Source organism: Rana temporaria, chromosome 12, assembly GCF_905171775.1.
Source record: "Rana temporaria chromosome 12, aRanTem1.1, whole genome shotgun sequence".
Taxonomy (NCBI): domain Eukaryota; kingdom Metazoa; phylum Chordata; class Amphibia; order Anura; family Ranidae; genus Rana; species Rana temporaria.
In genome coordinates, this window is record NC_053500.1 from 62,444,325 (window position 1) to 62,459,250 (window position 14,926).

Sequence of the window (14,926 nt, forward strand, 5' to 3'; positions counted from 1 at the left end):
GATACCTAGAAACTTCAACTAAGTTACCGGCCCTTCTGTCTTGTCCTGCGCCAGTGGAACCCCAAAGACCTGGAAAACATGCTGGATAGTAGACAGCAGAATCAGGCACGATCGATCGTCCGGCGGACCTATCACCAAGAAATCGTCCAGATAATGCAACACTGACGCCAAACCCGCCAAATCCTTGACCACCCACTCCAGAAACAAACTAAACAACTCAAAATACGAACAGGAAATCGCGCAACCCATAGGCAAACATCTATCCACAAAAAACTCCCCTTCCCAACAACATCCCAACAAGCGCATGCTATCCGGGTGCAACGGCAGCAACCTAAACGCCGACTCAATGTCGGTTTTTGCCAACAGCGCCCCCTTTCCAAAACGCCTAACCCACCACACAGCTTCATCAAACGACGCATATGAAACCGTGCACAAGGCGGGATCGATGACATCATTTACCGATCCCTCTTTCGGGTGAGAAAGATGGTGAATGAGCCAAAATTGATTCGGCTCACGCTTAGGCACCAAATCCTCCACCGGCGGCACTGCGAACTGCCCAGCCATCCTACCCAAGCCAACTTTTTTTTTAAGCTTTTCTGATACCACCTCCGAATGGTCGAATGCCGACCGCAAGTTAGCCGCAACGGGGGGACAGTGTCCAATTCGCTAGGAATTAGAAATCCCTCCGTAAAGCCCAACCATAATGTCCACGCCACCTGTTCGGGTACCTACTTAAGTACGGCGCCATTTTTTCCGCCTTCACCGGCATCCTCCCTCTTTCCAGCGTCAGCAAACTTCTTCCCCTTCTTAAAGCACTTGGACAAGGGGTGGCCCCTTCACATCCGGAGCACTTGTGGCGGAAACAACAAGAGCCCCCGAACTTGCAGGCACCCTCGTTGAACTGCCAGCAAAACCCCTTGCGCTTTTTGGCCGTAGGTGAAGAGGCTTGGGCACCCCCGGCTCCCCCCTGAAAGGGCTGTGGCACAGCCTTAGCCTGAGTCATTAGCCTCATCCACACGCCAATGTCCTTCTGATCCCATCTCAAAGATGGTCTCAGCGCTTTTCGCTGCCTGAACTGCTCGTCATAACGCAGCCACGCACCCCCCCCCCATAAACCTTTTGAGCTTCGCTAATTGCATCAATGTAGCAAAACAAACCGGAAACAATTGTCCGGCGCCTTCTCCCCAATAACACTAGCAAGGATATAAAATGCCTGTGCCCAATTGGCAAACGTATGCGGAATAAGCCGGTAACGCCGCTTCTCCTCCTCATCCTTTTTACTCTCGTCCGGCTTTATCTTATCCAGGTTAAACTTCTCCAAAGGAAGCAACGAGAATATCTCTACAAACTCCCCTTTCCAAATCCTCTCCTTCACCTCTGGCTTCAAGTGAGACCCCAGGGGTGCTTCGTAACAAAATATACATCTCGCACTTGGCCGCGTCAGCCAAACGCACCCCGTCCGCTGCCAATCCTGACGCAGCGCCACTCCCCGTACTCACCGGAGAAGCCCCCGGCAATGTGGGAGGAACGACACTCGACACCCCAGCCCCCGCGGCCACTACAGCCGTAGCGGGAGGGGGGACCCCCTGAACACTTGCACTAACTTGAGCGGCGCCCCCTGCTACAGGGGGAACTCCGCTCGTCACCGCCCCCCCGGGGTTCGCCCCTGGCACCACCGGGGGGGGGGCATGTGACCCACCCCAACCACCTGCAAAGTACCCCCCACCACTGGCGTCATCCCACTCGCCGACCCAGCAGAAACAGATAAAGGAGTAGTAGGCAGCCAAGCCGCCACCGGAGCTACTGAAGTGGGAGGGAGGGGTAACCCTGCCCCCCCACTCGCTAAGTCCCAGCCTCCCTCTAACATGGACGCGAACAGCTGCTGCATGAGAACTGCACCCACATTGAAAGCACCCCCCCTACAGCCATCCCCGCCCCATCCCCCAATAAAGCCACCTGCACGCCCCCCAACACAGCCCCGGAAGAGGACAACGAGGTAGAAGGTGAAGGAAAGAAAGGAGAAGGGGAAGGGGAGCAGGGGGAAGGTGGGGGGGAGGAAGGGGAGCAGGGGGAAGGAGGGGGGAGGAAGGGGGGCAGGAGGAAGGAGGAGGGGGGGATGAAGAAGACAACATGGAAACAGGAGAAAGAACAGCAGAAACCACCAAAGGTGACTTACCGTGCTGCCCAGGGGAAATCGACCGACCAGCCGCCACTCCGGGTCCACGTTGAAGGACTGACGGGCCCGCCACCACACCTGGACCGTCCAAGTCCGAATCAGACAGCTCTCCTTCCACCGTAGATCCCCCTGTAACGCAGGGGACGCTGGTTGCACGATCAAGGCCGAGGGTCCGCCATCAGATGAAGACCCATGACCTCCAGGACCAGGCCGCACTACGCCTTCAGCTCTCCCCCGCAGGGCCCCCTGCGCGCCAGCAGCGACCGCTCCAGAACCGACGCCATCCAACCCCCCTGGACCTCCGCTTCCTCCCAAGCTAGCCAAGGCCGTCCTGGTCACAGAGCCCCCAGCCGCTCCCGCAGCTCTCCCGCGTCGGGTAGCCCCCTGCTGGGCAGATGCGCCCGCCTGTCCTACCGCTCCAATCGCGACCCCCGTGGCAAGCCTAGGGGGGAGGGAGATGCCACCCTCCGTGCCACAGCCCTCTTAGTCCTCCCAATGGCCCCGCTAGCGGTCTCAGCCGGCCTCTTCCTTGATCCCTTGGGGTCTGATCCCGGGCTCCCACCCCGCCGATCCCCGCTGGAGGGGCTGTCAGAGCTGTACCGAGCCGGTGGACGGGACCGCCGCATGCGGCGGGGGGGGGGGGGCGCTGGATGTACCTGCTCCCGCACCAGGCAGCAATCCAGCCAGCTGCTCAGCATACCATTGAGGCCCATGTTCCAGTGCTGCAGAACGCAGATCCTCGAGCATGCCGTTTAAATGATCCATGTAAGAGGTAACAGCACAGAGAAAAACAATCTGTATGCTACGCCTTCCTGTCCTTGGCCTGAATGCCTAGCTCCGCCCCCCTCTGCACTTTTAGGGAGCTTCCTCGTGTAGCCAGCCCCACTCCCTTAAACAATACTGACCCACCTCACATCCTTTTCCTGGAGCAACCTCCTCAACTTTCCCCCAGTCATGTGGCTCCTCTGCCTAGGTTCCTTTTACGCCGGGGCATTCTGTGTAATGATTACATCCTCAAATCCCATCCTATGCAGAGATTTTCCTGCTCTGGGACAACATTCTAAGCAACACCTGACACACACACAGTTCACATTGCTGCGACCCAATTGTCATGTGATTTCCAGTGCGACTGTGTAGTGTGAGTTGCGACTTTGATCCGACTTCAGTACAACTTTCCCCTTTACTCTACTTGTATTTTGACATGCAACAAATGCACGGCAAACGCGTGTCTGCTAACCATAATTGGGGTGTCATTAACAATCAGGCTGCATTCACATCTGTGTGTTTCCGAGTGCACAGCAACCTGCACAGAAAACACACGCTTTGCCTCACGTTTCGGAAACAAACTGCAAACGTGCATTGCATTTGTGTTACTATAATGGCATACTAACTGCAATAGGGAGGGGTCATTAACAATTAGGCTGTGTTTATTTCTGAACACGCGGCAACCTGCACAGAAAACGTGCAATTTCCCTTGTGTTTTGGAAAGTCTACAAATGTGCATCGGGCTTGTGTTGTGCTAATGGCTAATTGGGATGTCATTAACAGTTAGGCTGCATTCACTGCTGCACATTTCAAAATGCACAGCAACCCGCACAGAAAATGTGGGCTTTGCCACGTGTTTCAGAAACATCCAATGCACTTGCATCACCATAATGGCATACTAACCGCGATAGGAGTGTTATTAACAATTAGGCTGCATTCACATCTGCATGTTCCTGAACATGCCGCAACCTACATAGAAAACACACAGTTTACTGTGCGTTTTGGAAACAAGCTGCAAATGCCCACTGGGCTTGCCTCGCCATAATGGCATGCTAACTATTCAGCTGCATTCACATCTGCACGTTTCTGAATGTGTGGCAACCTGCACAGAAAATGTGTACTTTGCGGCGTGTTTCATAAACGTCCTGCAAACATGCATTATGCTCGCGTCACCATAATGACAATTCAAGTGCAATGGGTGTTTGCAGTGCTTTTCTAAAATGTGCAGTAAAGCACACATGAGTTAACATAGTAGTGAAGGAACCTTTTTCAAAGTCACATGTTGTACTGATTGGAACAGCCACCATTGAACATAATGTGATTTCACTTGTCATGATTCTATGTGTCGCAAGTCGCGTCCCAAGTTGCACCAGTGTGAGTTTGGAAAACATTTGTAACATTAGTTGCCATGCCCAGACATAATTGTAACAGGGTTTCAAACAATGGTAGCCCTTCATGAGAGAAAATGGGGTAAAAAGTTATTTAACCAATTCCCGCCCAGCCTATAACAGAATAATGGCCGGGTGGTGAATGAATGAATGAATGCGAACTGAATCACCTCTGGGCGCTTTTTCCAGCCAGAGTCTGCTTGGCTGGTGCAGTCATTTTACCCCGTAGGATCGTGACACGTTGGGACACACAGTCATACACACAGATATACATATATATACTGGGCCAATCTGGACAAGATCCAATTTACCTACCAGCATGTCTTTGGAGTGTGGGAGGAAACCGGAGTACCTGGAGGAAACCCACGCATGCACAGGGAGAACATGCAAACTCCAGGCAGATGGTGTCGTGGTCGGGATTCGAACCAGCCACCCTTTTTGCTGCTAGGCGAAAGTGCTACTCACTGCACCACTGTGGTTCTGTTATTCTGATTGGGTGTCATATGGTGTCCAGCAGGATAACCTTTTAGCGTGCACCCGCGGGGGGTACGAAGAGCGGTGATCAGAGGTGGTGCGTGTCCCTCGGACATAGCACGTCCCCGATCACTGGAAACAACCAATGAATTTGTCTGTTTACCACATGATCGAATGTGTCCAATAACAGCCGGTCACGTTTGTCAACAAAAGAGGATGCGCACCTGATGCGTGCCCTCGGAGGCAGTGTACAGCCGGTCAAGTGTTCACTATTGAAACCCTGATCCTCAATCTGGCCAATCAGAAGCAGGTCTGAGACTCGCTTTCCAATTGCCCGTAAAGAGAAGCGTCCCAATTGCCCACCAAGGAAGGGAGGAAATGGAAGCCGCCGCCAGGCCGTGGAGAGCAGGGGAAGGGAAAGCCGCTGCTGAACAACGGAAGCCATGGGCGAAGCCCGGGAGAAACACTGCCCACCATAGATCAGATAAGTGCACCCAACCCGAACGACCGCCGGCTGCCACTGGTGGGAACACCCAAAATTCCAGGTCAGCAGAATTCTAAAATACAGCCAATCAAAATGTATTATATACTAACCTTTACTGTAGTGGAGTGAGTTGTGATAGTTACTGTGGCTCTTATAAATGAGCACTATTTTTGATACAGAATCCTGTATTTTTAAAGTTTAACCTATTTTGAATCTTTTGCTTTGAATAGGACGGATGAGCATTAAAATTTCTGTCAGGGTTTATTGCTGCGCCTCCATTGGGGACATATTCTGAACATCCTGTCCTGATAACAATTGGTGATTGGGTCGGCAAGTGGGGGGTTCGTTTCATCAGGATCATAGATAATAATAAAACAGACAGAGGTTCTAAACTTTCTCCACTCCATTCAAAAAGAACAAAAACTGCTTTTGCTGGAGTTACACTTAAAATGCTACCGATACTACTACCTTAGAACTGAGAACCAAAAAGGATCTAATGCATTATGTAGTACTGCAATCCTAATATACACTAGGGGCCAGATCCACAGAAGAATTACGCCGGCGTATCTATTGATGCGCCGCGTAATTTCAAAGTTCCCGCGTCGTATCTTTGTTTTGTATCTACAAAACAAGATACGACTGCATCTGGGCTCGATCCGACAGGCGTACGTCTTAGTACGCCATCGGATCTTAGGTGCATTTTTCCGCTGCCCGCTAGGTGGCGTTTCCGTCGAATTCCGCGTTGAGTATGCAAATTAGCTAGATATGGCGATCCACGAACGTATGTCCGGCCGGCGCATTTTTTTACGTCGTTTGCGTTCGGCGTATAGTTACCCCTGCTATATGAGGCGTATCCTATGTTAAGTATGGCCGTCGTTCCCGCGTCAAATTTTTAAAATGTTACGTCGTTTGCGTAAGTCGTTCGCGAATAGGGCTTTGCGTAGAATGACGTCACCGTCGTAAACATTGGCTTGTTCCGGTTTAATTTCGAGCATGCACACTGGGATACCCCCACGGACGGCGCATGCGCAGTTGAAAAAAAAAACGTCACTTACGTCGGGTCAAGACGTATTTACATAAAACACGCCCCCATCACATCCATTTGAATTGCGCGCCCTTACGCCGCCAAAGATACACTACTCCGCCGTAATTTACAGTGCGCATTCTTTGAGGATACAGAAAAAAGTAAGTTACGGCGGCGTAGTGTATCAGAGATACGCTACGCCCAACGGAAATATGCGCCAGGGTACGTGGATCTGGCCCTATATTGTCAAAAGTATTGGGATGCCTGCCTTTACACGCACATTAACTTTAATGGCATCCCAGTCTTAGTCCGTAGGGTTCAATGTTGGGTTGGCCCACCTTTGCAGCTATAACAGCTTCAACTCTTCTAGGAAGGCTGTCCACAAGGTTTAGGAGTGTGTCTATCGGAATGTTTGACCTTTCTTCCAGAAGCACATTTGTTGGACGGAAAAGCCTGGCACGCAGTCTCCGCTCTAATTCATCCCAAAGGTGATCTATCGGGTTGAGGTCAGGACTGTGCAGGCCAGTCAAGTTCCTCCACCCCAAACTCGCTCATCCATGACTTTATAGACCTTGCTTTGTGCACTGGTCCAAATCATTTGGTGGAGGGGGGAATATGGTGTGGGGTTGCTTTTCAGGGGTTGTGCTTGGCACCTTAGTTCCAGTGAAGGGAAAGCTTAATGCGTCAGCATACTAAGACAATTTGGACAATTTCATGCTCCCAAACTTTGTGGGAACAGTTTGGGGATGGCCCCTTCCTGTTCCAACATGACTGCACACCAGTGCACAAAGCAAGGTCCATAAAGACATAGATGAGCAAGTTTGGGGTTTTGAGGAACTTGACTGGCCTGCGCAGAGCCCTGACCCCAACCTAATAGAACACCTTTGGGATAAATTAGAGCAGAGACTGCGAGCCAGGCCTTCTCATCCAACATCAGTGCCTGACCTCTCAAATGTGCTTCTGGAAGAATGGTCAAGCATTTCCATAGACACACTCCTAAATCTTAAACCTTGTGGACAGCCTTCATAGAAGAGTTATAGTGACACACATCTGGTCCTGAAGCCTAAATGCTGAGAGGGCTCTCCTTGCGGCTGAGTGCTCAGTGTCCCTGAAGGTGGAAACAGGGAACATGAAGCCCAAAGTAGTAGGGATTGCCAGCTGTGCTACAGATGAGAGATGAATGTGTGGAGATCTCTTCGTAGGTGGATACCAAAGGAGGTTAGCAGTAGAACCCAGTGGAGCTGCTGATGGTGCAGACAGACAAGTTCGTAGCTGCAATGCAATGGAGGCGGAGGACAGCATGACAGGGTGTAGGGAACTTAGGTAGAAAGGGTTAAAGTTAGAGGGGGTGGTTAATAGGATCCTAGAAATTAACTATTGGAGGAGGTGAGGAGAGGGGGAGGAGAGTTCAGTGAGCTAGGTGATGCTGGAGGAGGGGCAGCATCAGTCCGGGGGAAGAAGCAAGGAGAGAAGTCCTGCAGCCTGTCTGTGTATCGGGTCAGCGCTCTGGGTCATCTGTGGAAAAGGCAAGGAAGGGAAGAAAAATGTCAGAGGTAGCCGGGTTGTTAGCGCAGCTTCAAGCTGTTGCGGAGGTCCACGGCTCGGACTGGCTGCAAAGCCAGATCACCGCCACTCTGCGGGGGGTGCAGCAGGCCCCGGTCGGGTCTAGGCCTGCTTCAACGCGCGCGAGGCGGTCGATACCGCCGGAGCGCTTTAGCCCAGATAATACCCCCAGGTCACAGCGTCGGGTGCGGAGTCCCAGTAGGCCCCCGTCGTGCCCCCCCGCCAAGCAATCTCAGTCTGCCACTGCACGGGCGGGGGGCGGGGGGGGCGGGAAGCGCGCAGCGCGGGGGAGCCTCTCGGGTGCCCAGGCCTACCTCCCCTGTGTTGGTGCAGGCCCAGATTCACATGGCTGTCCCCGGTGGCGATGTTCCGGTCGGGGGGGCGGCCCGGCGTGGGAAGGACCCTCAGACAGGCGCCGGCCTAGCTCGGTCCACAGGCGGCGGCCTCGCACGCGGTGGGGATGCGTTCAGGGATGCAGATGGAGCGACACCAGGCCAGTCACGTCAGTCGGAGGTCCCGCCTCCAGGCACCGTTCGGAGTCTGGGAGGGTTGACCGGAGGGGCAGTGGTGCTCAGGCTGCAGCCGCAGTGCTGAGGGATGATCTGATTGAAGAGTTCAGCAGCGATGGAGACGAGAGCCCTCGGGGGGTGGTGGCTCCCATACCTGTCACAACGCCAGCTGTGTCCAGAGGTCGGGGAAGGAGTGAGGAGGTTCGTCAACGACCACACGGGCAGGCGGCGACCGGTTCCAGCAGCAGTGAAGAGGGGGAGCTGCCGGAGGACCCCGCGGAGGATGGACGTTATGGGAACCTGTCGGCTGGAGGACCTTCACGGCCGCGCCGAACCGGTAAGACTACATCTAATGTGGTTGCGGGGGGTAGGGGTGGGGTTAGTGCGCAGGACATTAGTGGGGGGGTGGCGGTGCTTAGTCCCTCAGGGGAGGGGGGTGTGTGGGATGCCTTACGGGAATTGTTACGTAGGCTAGATGGGGGTGCTCCTCAGGTTGCGAGCCCGCTGGGTCCTTGGGTCCCCCCGGTGCCAGTACCCCCCCTCCCGGTTCCTGCCCCCGCCGTTCAGGCGCTGACAGCGGTAGTTGTCCCTCCCCCGGTGCCGGCGAATCCAGGGACAGGCGTGGCAGGGACACAGACGGACAAGGACGGCGTGGGAACGGCGGCGGAACGCAAGGACAAAGACAAGGACAAGGACGGGGACAAGGTGCGGCTGGATGACGCGGCTAGGGGGGAAATTTACATTTGCTTTGAAGGGCCGTTGGGTGCCCATCTTAAGCCAGAGGTGAGGGAGAAAATTCAGAAGGACGAGTTTGTGGAAATATTTTCCCTGCTCCCGTTGGAAAAATTTCACCTCGACCGGGTGAAGCCGGACGAGAGCAAAAAGGATGAGGAAGAAAAACGTCGGTATAGGCTCATTCCGCGGACGTTTACGAATTGGCTACAGGCGTTTGCGATTATGGCTAGCGTGATCGGGGAAAAGGCCCCCGAGAAATGCACGGCCCTATTCTGTTACCTTGATGCCATTCACGAAGCGCATAGGGTGTACGGGGGTCTGGCGTGGTTGAGGTATGACGAACAGTTTCGTCAGCGCAGGGCGGTGCGTCCCTCCATCCGCTGGGACCATAAGGACATTAGCCTGTGGATGAGGTTGATGACCTCGACCAGGGCGGCGGGCCAGTCCTTTCCTGGGGGGGCCGGCGGCGCTTCCTCCGCGGGATCGCCGGCCCTCAAAAAGAAAGGGGTGTGCTGGCAGTTCAACGACGGAACCTGTCGTTTTGGAGGATCATGCCGCTTCAAGCACGAGTGCTCAGGGTGTGGTGGGTCGCACGCGTTCAATAGGTGTTTCAAACAGGGGAAGCGGGCCGGAGATGGCGCTGGAAAAGGGAATGACGCCGGTGAGACTGGAAAGGATGCTGCCTTTTCTAAGTAAGTATCCGGACAGGGCGGCGGCGCGTTTGCTAGAGCAGGGGTTCGGGGAGGGTTTCGTGATTCCGAGTTCGTTGGCGGAGGTCCCTCCGGTGGCGGACAATTTGCGGTCAGCTCTGCGACATCCGGGGGTGGTGTCGGCTAAGCTGGCCAAGGAGGTGGCGCTCGGCCGGATGGCCGGCCCGTTTCGGGAACCACCTGTGGGGGGTTTGGTGGTGTCCCCGTTGGGCGTAGTTCCGAAGAAGGAAGTGGGTCAATTTCGGATGATACATCATCTGTCGCACCCAAAAGGGGGGTCGGTCAACGATGGTATTGATCCGCAGAGTTGTGCGGTTACCTATACATCATTTGATGCGGCGGTGTCTTGGGTTAGAAAGTACGGGAAAGGGGCTTTGATGGCAAAGACGGATGTGGAATCCGCCTTCAGGCTGTTACCGGTGCACCCCACTAGTTTGCGTTTGCTGGGGTGCCACTGGCAGGGGGAGTATTTTGTTGATCGTTGCCTGCCGATGGGTTGTTCCATATCGTGCGCTTTGTTTGAGACGTTTAGCTCGTTCTTTGAATGGGCGGTCAGGGAAGTGGCGGGGGTGAATTCCGTCATCCACTATTTGGATGACTTCCTGTGCATAGGACCCCCGGACTCCCGCTGTTGCGGGGTTCTGTTGGGTACGGTACAGTATTTGGCGGACCGTTTTGGGATCCCCTTGGCCCCCGACAAAACGGAGGGCCCTGCGTCTGAGCTGGTGTTCTTGGGGATCACCATTGACTCGGTGGCGATGGAATGTAGGCTACCAGAGGATAAGGTGTTGGCTTTGAGGAGGGAGGTCAGTGAGGCCCGGGTGAAGCGGAAGATTCGATTGAAGGAGCTCCAATCCTTGTTGGGGAAGTTAAATTTCGCGTGTCGGATTATTCCCATGGGACGCATTTTCAGCCGAAGGCTTTCAGGGGCCACGGCAGGGGTCCGGGTGCCAAACCATTTTGTGCGCCTGACCAATGAACTGAGAGACGATCTGAGGGTTTGGGGAACGTTCCTGGACTCTTTCAATGGTCGTTCGATGTGGCAGACGGGGCCGGTCAGCAACGCCGACCTGGCTCTATTTACCGATGCGGCGGGGTCAGTGGGCTATGGGGCCTATTTCAACGGACGGTGGAGCGCGGAGCCCTGGCCGGAGTCTTGGAGGGCAGCAGGGTTCCTCCGGAACCTGGTGCTGCTGGAGTTGTTCCCCATCGTGGTGGCGATGGAATTGTGGGGGGAGTTCTTCAGGAATAAAAAGGTGCGCTTCAATTGCGACAACATGGGGGTGGTGTGGGCGATCAACAGCATATCGGCATCCTCGCCCCCGGTGATTAGGTTACTGCGGTACTTGGTACTTAAGTGTCTCAAAGTGAATGCCTTGATATATGCGGTGCACATTCCTGGGGTGGATAACAGATTGGCGGATGCTTTATCTCGTTTCCAGTGGGCGGAATTCCGGATCCTGGCGCCAGGGGCAGAGGGGCAGGGGGAACCCTGTCCTCAGAAGTTGTGGGACATTGCACTGGAGTCGCCGCAGGATTGATTCGGCAGTCGATCAGCGAGGGAACGTGGCGAGCTTACTCTAAGGTGTGGCAGGAATGGTCCGCACTGAGGGAGGAGGTAGGAGGGTCGGAAGATCCAGAAGACCTGCGGTCGTTGGTCTTATACTTTGTGTGCTGCAATTACGAGAGGGGAACCTCGGGTGGCGCCATTAGCAAAAAGATGGCGGCATTGGCTTTTTTATTTCAGATGGCGGGCCTCAGGGATTTTACAAAATCCTTTGTGGTGCGCAGGGTGTTAAAGGGATACAGGAAGGGCAGTACTACACGGGATTCCAGGCGTCCGGTGTCGTTCGCGGTCCTGGGTACGGTATTGGGGAATTTGGAAAAGGTTTGCGCATCGCTTTATGAGCAGATACTTTTTCGGGCTGTTTTCGTTCTGGCCTTTTTTGGGGCGTTCAGGGTGGGGGAATTAGTTTCCCCCTCCAAGGTGGTGGGGGGAGGACTACGAATGCAGGACGTTAGGTGCCTGGAGGAATCGGTGGTGATTTGGCTTAGCCGTTCGAAGACGGATCAACTAGGTAGGGGCGTAAAAATAGAGTTGTTCCGGGGGAATTGTCCACTAACGTGCCCGGTTGAGGTGGTAAGGCGGTTTTTGGGCGTTCGCCCACAAGGGGGGGAGGCTCTGTTCATCCATCAAAAAGGGGAATGTTTGTCTCGGTTCCAGTTTACGGCGGTGTTCCGGAAATGTCTGAAGGAGGGGGGTCTAGTCCCGGGAGAATATTCGGCGCATTCGTTTCGAATAGGGGCAGCAACGGAAGCGGCAAGGGGAGGCCTGCCTGCAGATTCTGTAAAGCGGATTGGCAGATGGGAGTCTAATAGATATAAACTGTATGTACGGCCTCATTTGTTGTAAACAATGAGATATCGGTGGTTGACAATGCTGATGTTAATGTTTTCGGGGGGTTTGTTTTTGGTCCTGCTGGGTATTGTTTTTCTCTTTTATGTCTTTACAGATCCCCAAGGTTGTCTGATTTGGATCCTAGGACATTCATTTGTGTTTTGGGGGGCAAGAAGGGCGGATGTCAAGCCTGGGGGGAGACAGCTGGGGGTGCCCAGGGAGGAAGGAAGGGTACGATGGATAGGGATTAGGGGTCTCATGTGGCAGAAGGTGTTACCCGAAGTTCACAGGGGGGCTAGCTTAGACAGGGCCCCGGACATTTTGGTGATACATGCGGGGGGGAATGATTTGAGCGTCCGGCCGATGCGCCAGGTGATCAAAGACATACAATGGGATATACGCCGACTGCGGGCCTCTTTCCCTGACCTGATCATTGTTTGGTCAGATATTGTGGCTCGCATGGCCTGGAGGGAGGCCAGGTCATTGGAGCGTTTGGATAAGGCCCGGATAAAGGTGAACAGAGAAGTGGGCAGGTTTGTGGTGCAGCAAGGTGGGATAGCGGTTCGCCATTCAGATTTAGAAGTTGAGACTTGGAGGTACCTGAGGGGGGACGGGGTTCATCTCAACCCGATCGGGATCGATCTTTGGGCTCTGGGATTGGAGGAGGGCGTTAGGAGGGCTTTCCTGGTGTGGCGGCGGGCCCAAGTGTGAGGTGGTCCCACTTGTGCCGCGGTGGCGGTGGGTTCCCCTGCCGTTTGGTAGAAATAGACGGTGGTTAGGTAAAAACGGTGGAGGGGGCATAGTTACAGGGATGGTGTCTGCCTTGGTGGTCTGGTGTCAGTCTGGACCACCAGGGGAGAAGTGGGTGGGTCTGTGGTCAGCTAGGTCTTCGAGTCGGTAGTCGCGACTGGGGACATGTCGTTAGCTAAGAGGGTACCACAGGCCCAAAAGAGTGATCAGGGGTTGTCAGGGGGACTGACAACCAAGGTATGGTTAAAAGGTTTAACAATTGAGGAATAGGTTAAATATTTAAAGTTGGGTGATATATATATGTATATGATGGTGTATATATATATATATATACAGTTTTTGTATTTGTTAATAAAGGCCTACCAGGCCATTTTAAATCCAGCAGGTGTCAGTGTGATTATTGGGAAAGGTTTAATGTTAAGGGGTATATGCTTGTATTGGTTGGTGCGGTAAGTTATCCGGCTGCCCTAGTCAAGACAAGTTCGTAGCTGCAATGCAATGGAGGCGGAGGACAGCATGACAGGGTGTAGGGAACTTAGGTAGAAAGGGTTAAAGTTAGAGGGGGTGGTTAATAGGATCCTAGAAATTAACTATTGGAGGAGGTGAGGAGAGGGGGAGGAGAGTTCAGTGAGCTAGGTGATGCTGGAGGAGGGGCAGCATCAGTCCGGGGGAAGAAGCAAGGAGAGAAGTCCCACCCTCCCGCCCTAATTATAGGAGTTAGGTGGTTTTGACAGTACAGGATGGCGGTGGGTTCCCCTGCCGTTTGGTAGAAATAGACGGTGGTTAGGTAAAAACGGTGGGGGGGCATAGTTACAGGGATGGTGTCTGCCTTGGTGGTCTGGTGTCAGTCTGGACCACCAGGGGAGAAGTGGGTGGGTCTGTGGTCAGCTAGGTCTTCGAGTCGGTAGTCGCGACTGGGGACATGTCGTTAGCTAAGAGGGTACCACAGGCCCAAAAGAGTGATCAGGGGTTGTCAGGGGGACTGACAACCAAGGTATGGTTAAAAGGTTTAACAATTGAGGAATAGGTTAAATATTTAAAGTTGGGTGATATATATATGTATATGATGGTGTATATATATATATATATACAGTTTTTGTATTTGTTAATAAAGGCCTACCAGGCCATTTTAAATCCAGCAGGTGTCAGTGTGATTATTGGGAAAGGTTTAATGTTAAGGGGTATATGCTTGTATTGGTTGGTGCGGTAAGTTATCCGGCTGCCCTAGTCATGTTCACAGCAGGAAACAGGTTGCAATGGAAAGTACAGCAGGCTGGATACAGCAAGTGGGTATTGCAGGCTGGAACAGCAGGTAAGTACTGCAGGTTGGTACAGAAGTCTGGGTACTGTAGGTAGGCACCCGAGCAGATTACAGCAGACAGTGTGAAGCAGGAGGTGTAGTCAGGGATGGATGCCAAGGACGGAAGCCAGTGGTCAGCAGGCAGAAGAGCAGAGACGTGGTCAGGCAAGCCAAAGTCATACACAGGACAGGAGACCAGAGCAAATCCATGGGCAAGTTGAGGTCAGAGCTGTGAGAGAGACAAGAGGTATTGGGCAGGCTGGGTCATAAACAGGAGATCAGAAGCATAAGAACACACAGGAAGCAGGAAACTGAAGACCAGTCAGCAATGTTCATGAGCCCCAGCCACCCTGTTTAAAGGCCAGAGGGTGCCATGATCTGACATGCATTGCGTGTGCCAGCGCGCTCACGTCTTTGCCATGGCAAACGTGCAGTCACAATACGTGTGCAGGCATGGCCATATTGGAAATTGGCCACTGTGCCAGGCCTATGGGCAACTCTCCTCTGGCTAGTCTCCTGACATATAGCTGCAAAGGGTGGGCCAACTCAATATTGAACCCTACGGACTAAGACTGGGATGCCATTAAAGTTAATGTGCGTGTAAAGGCAGGTATCCCAATACTTTTGACAATATAATGTATTTTGGCCCC

The 14,926-nt window shown here is 53.5% G+C and overlaps 1 protein-coding gene across 1 annotated transcript; it reads left to right on the top strand.

Moving 5' to 3' along the window:
* Positions 1-346: 346 nt before the first annotated feature.
* LOC120918348 lies at positions 347-14,206 on the top strand. Its single transcript, XM_040329887.1, has 5 exons — positions 347-474; positions 1,307-1,387; positions 8,353-8,720; positions 12,342-12,984; positions 13,743-14,206. The coding sequence occupies exons 1-4, from the start codon at positions 347-349 to the stop codon at positions 12,935-12,937; spliced, it is 1,173 nt and encodes a 390-aa protein (XP_040185821.1). The 3' UTR covers positions 12,938-12,984; positions 13,743-14,206.
* The last annotated feature ends 720 nt before the right edge of the window (positions 14,207-14,926 follow it).

What these genes read in the sequence shown, in the direction of transcription:
- LOC120918348 (XM_040329887.1), top strand. Translation starts at nt 347, where the DNA reads ATGTCGGTTTTTGCCAACAGCGCCCCCTTTCCAAAACGCCTAACCCAC. An exon ending in TTTACCGATCCCTCTTTCGG is followed by an intron (nt 475 to 1,306) that starts GTGAGAAAGATG and finishes TATCTTATCCAG; the next exon opens with GTTAAACTTCTCCAAAGGAA. An exon ending in TCCTTCACCTCTGGCTTCAA is followed by an intron (nt 1,388 to 8,352) that starts GTGAGACCCCAG and finishes TCAGGGATGCAG; the next exon opens with ATGGAGCGACACCAGGCCAG.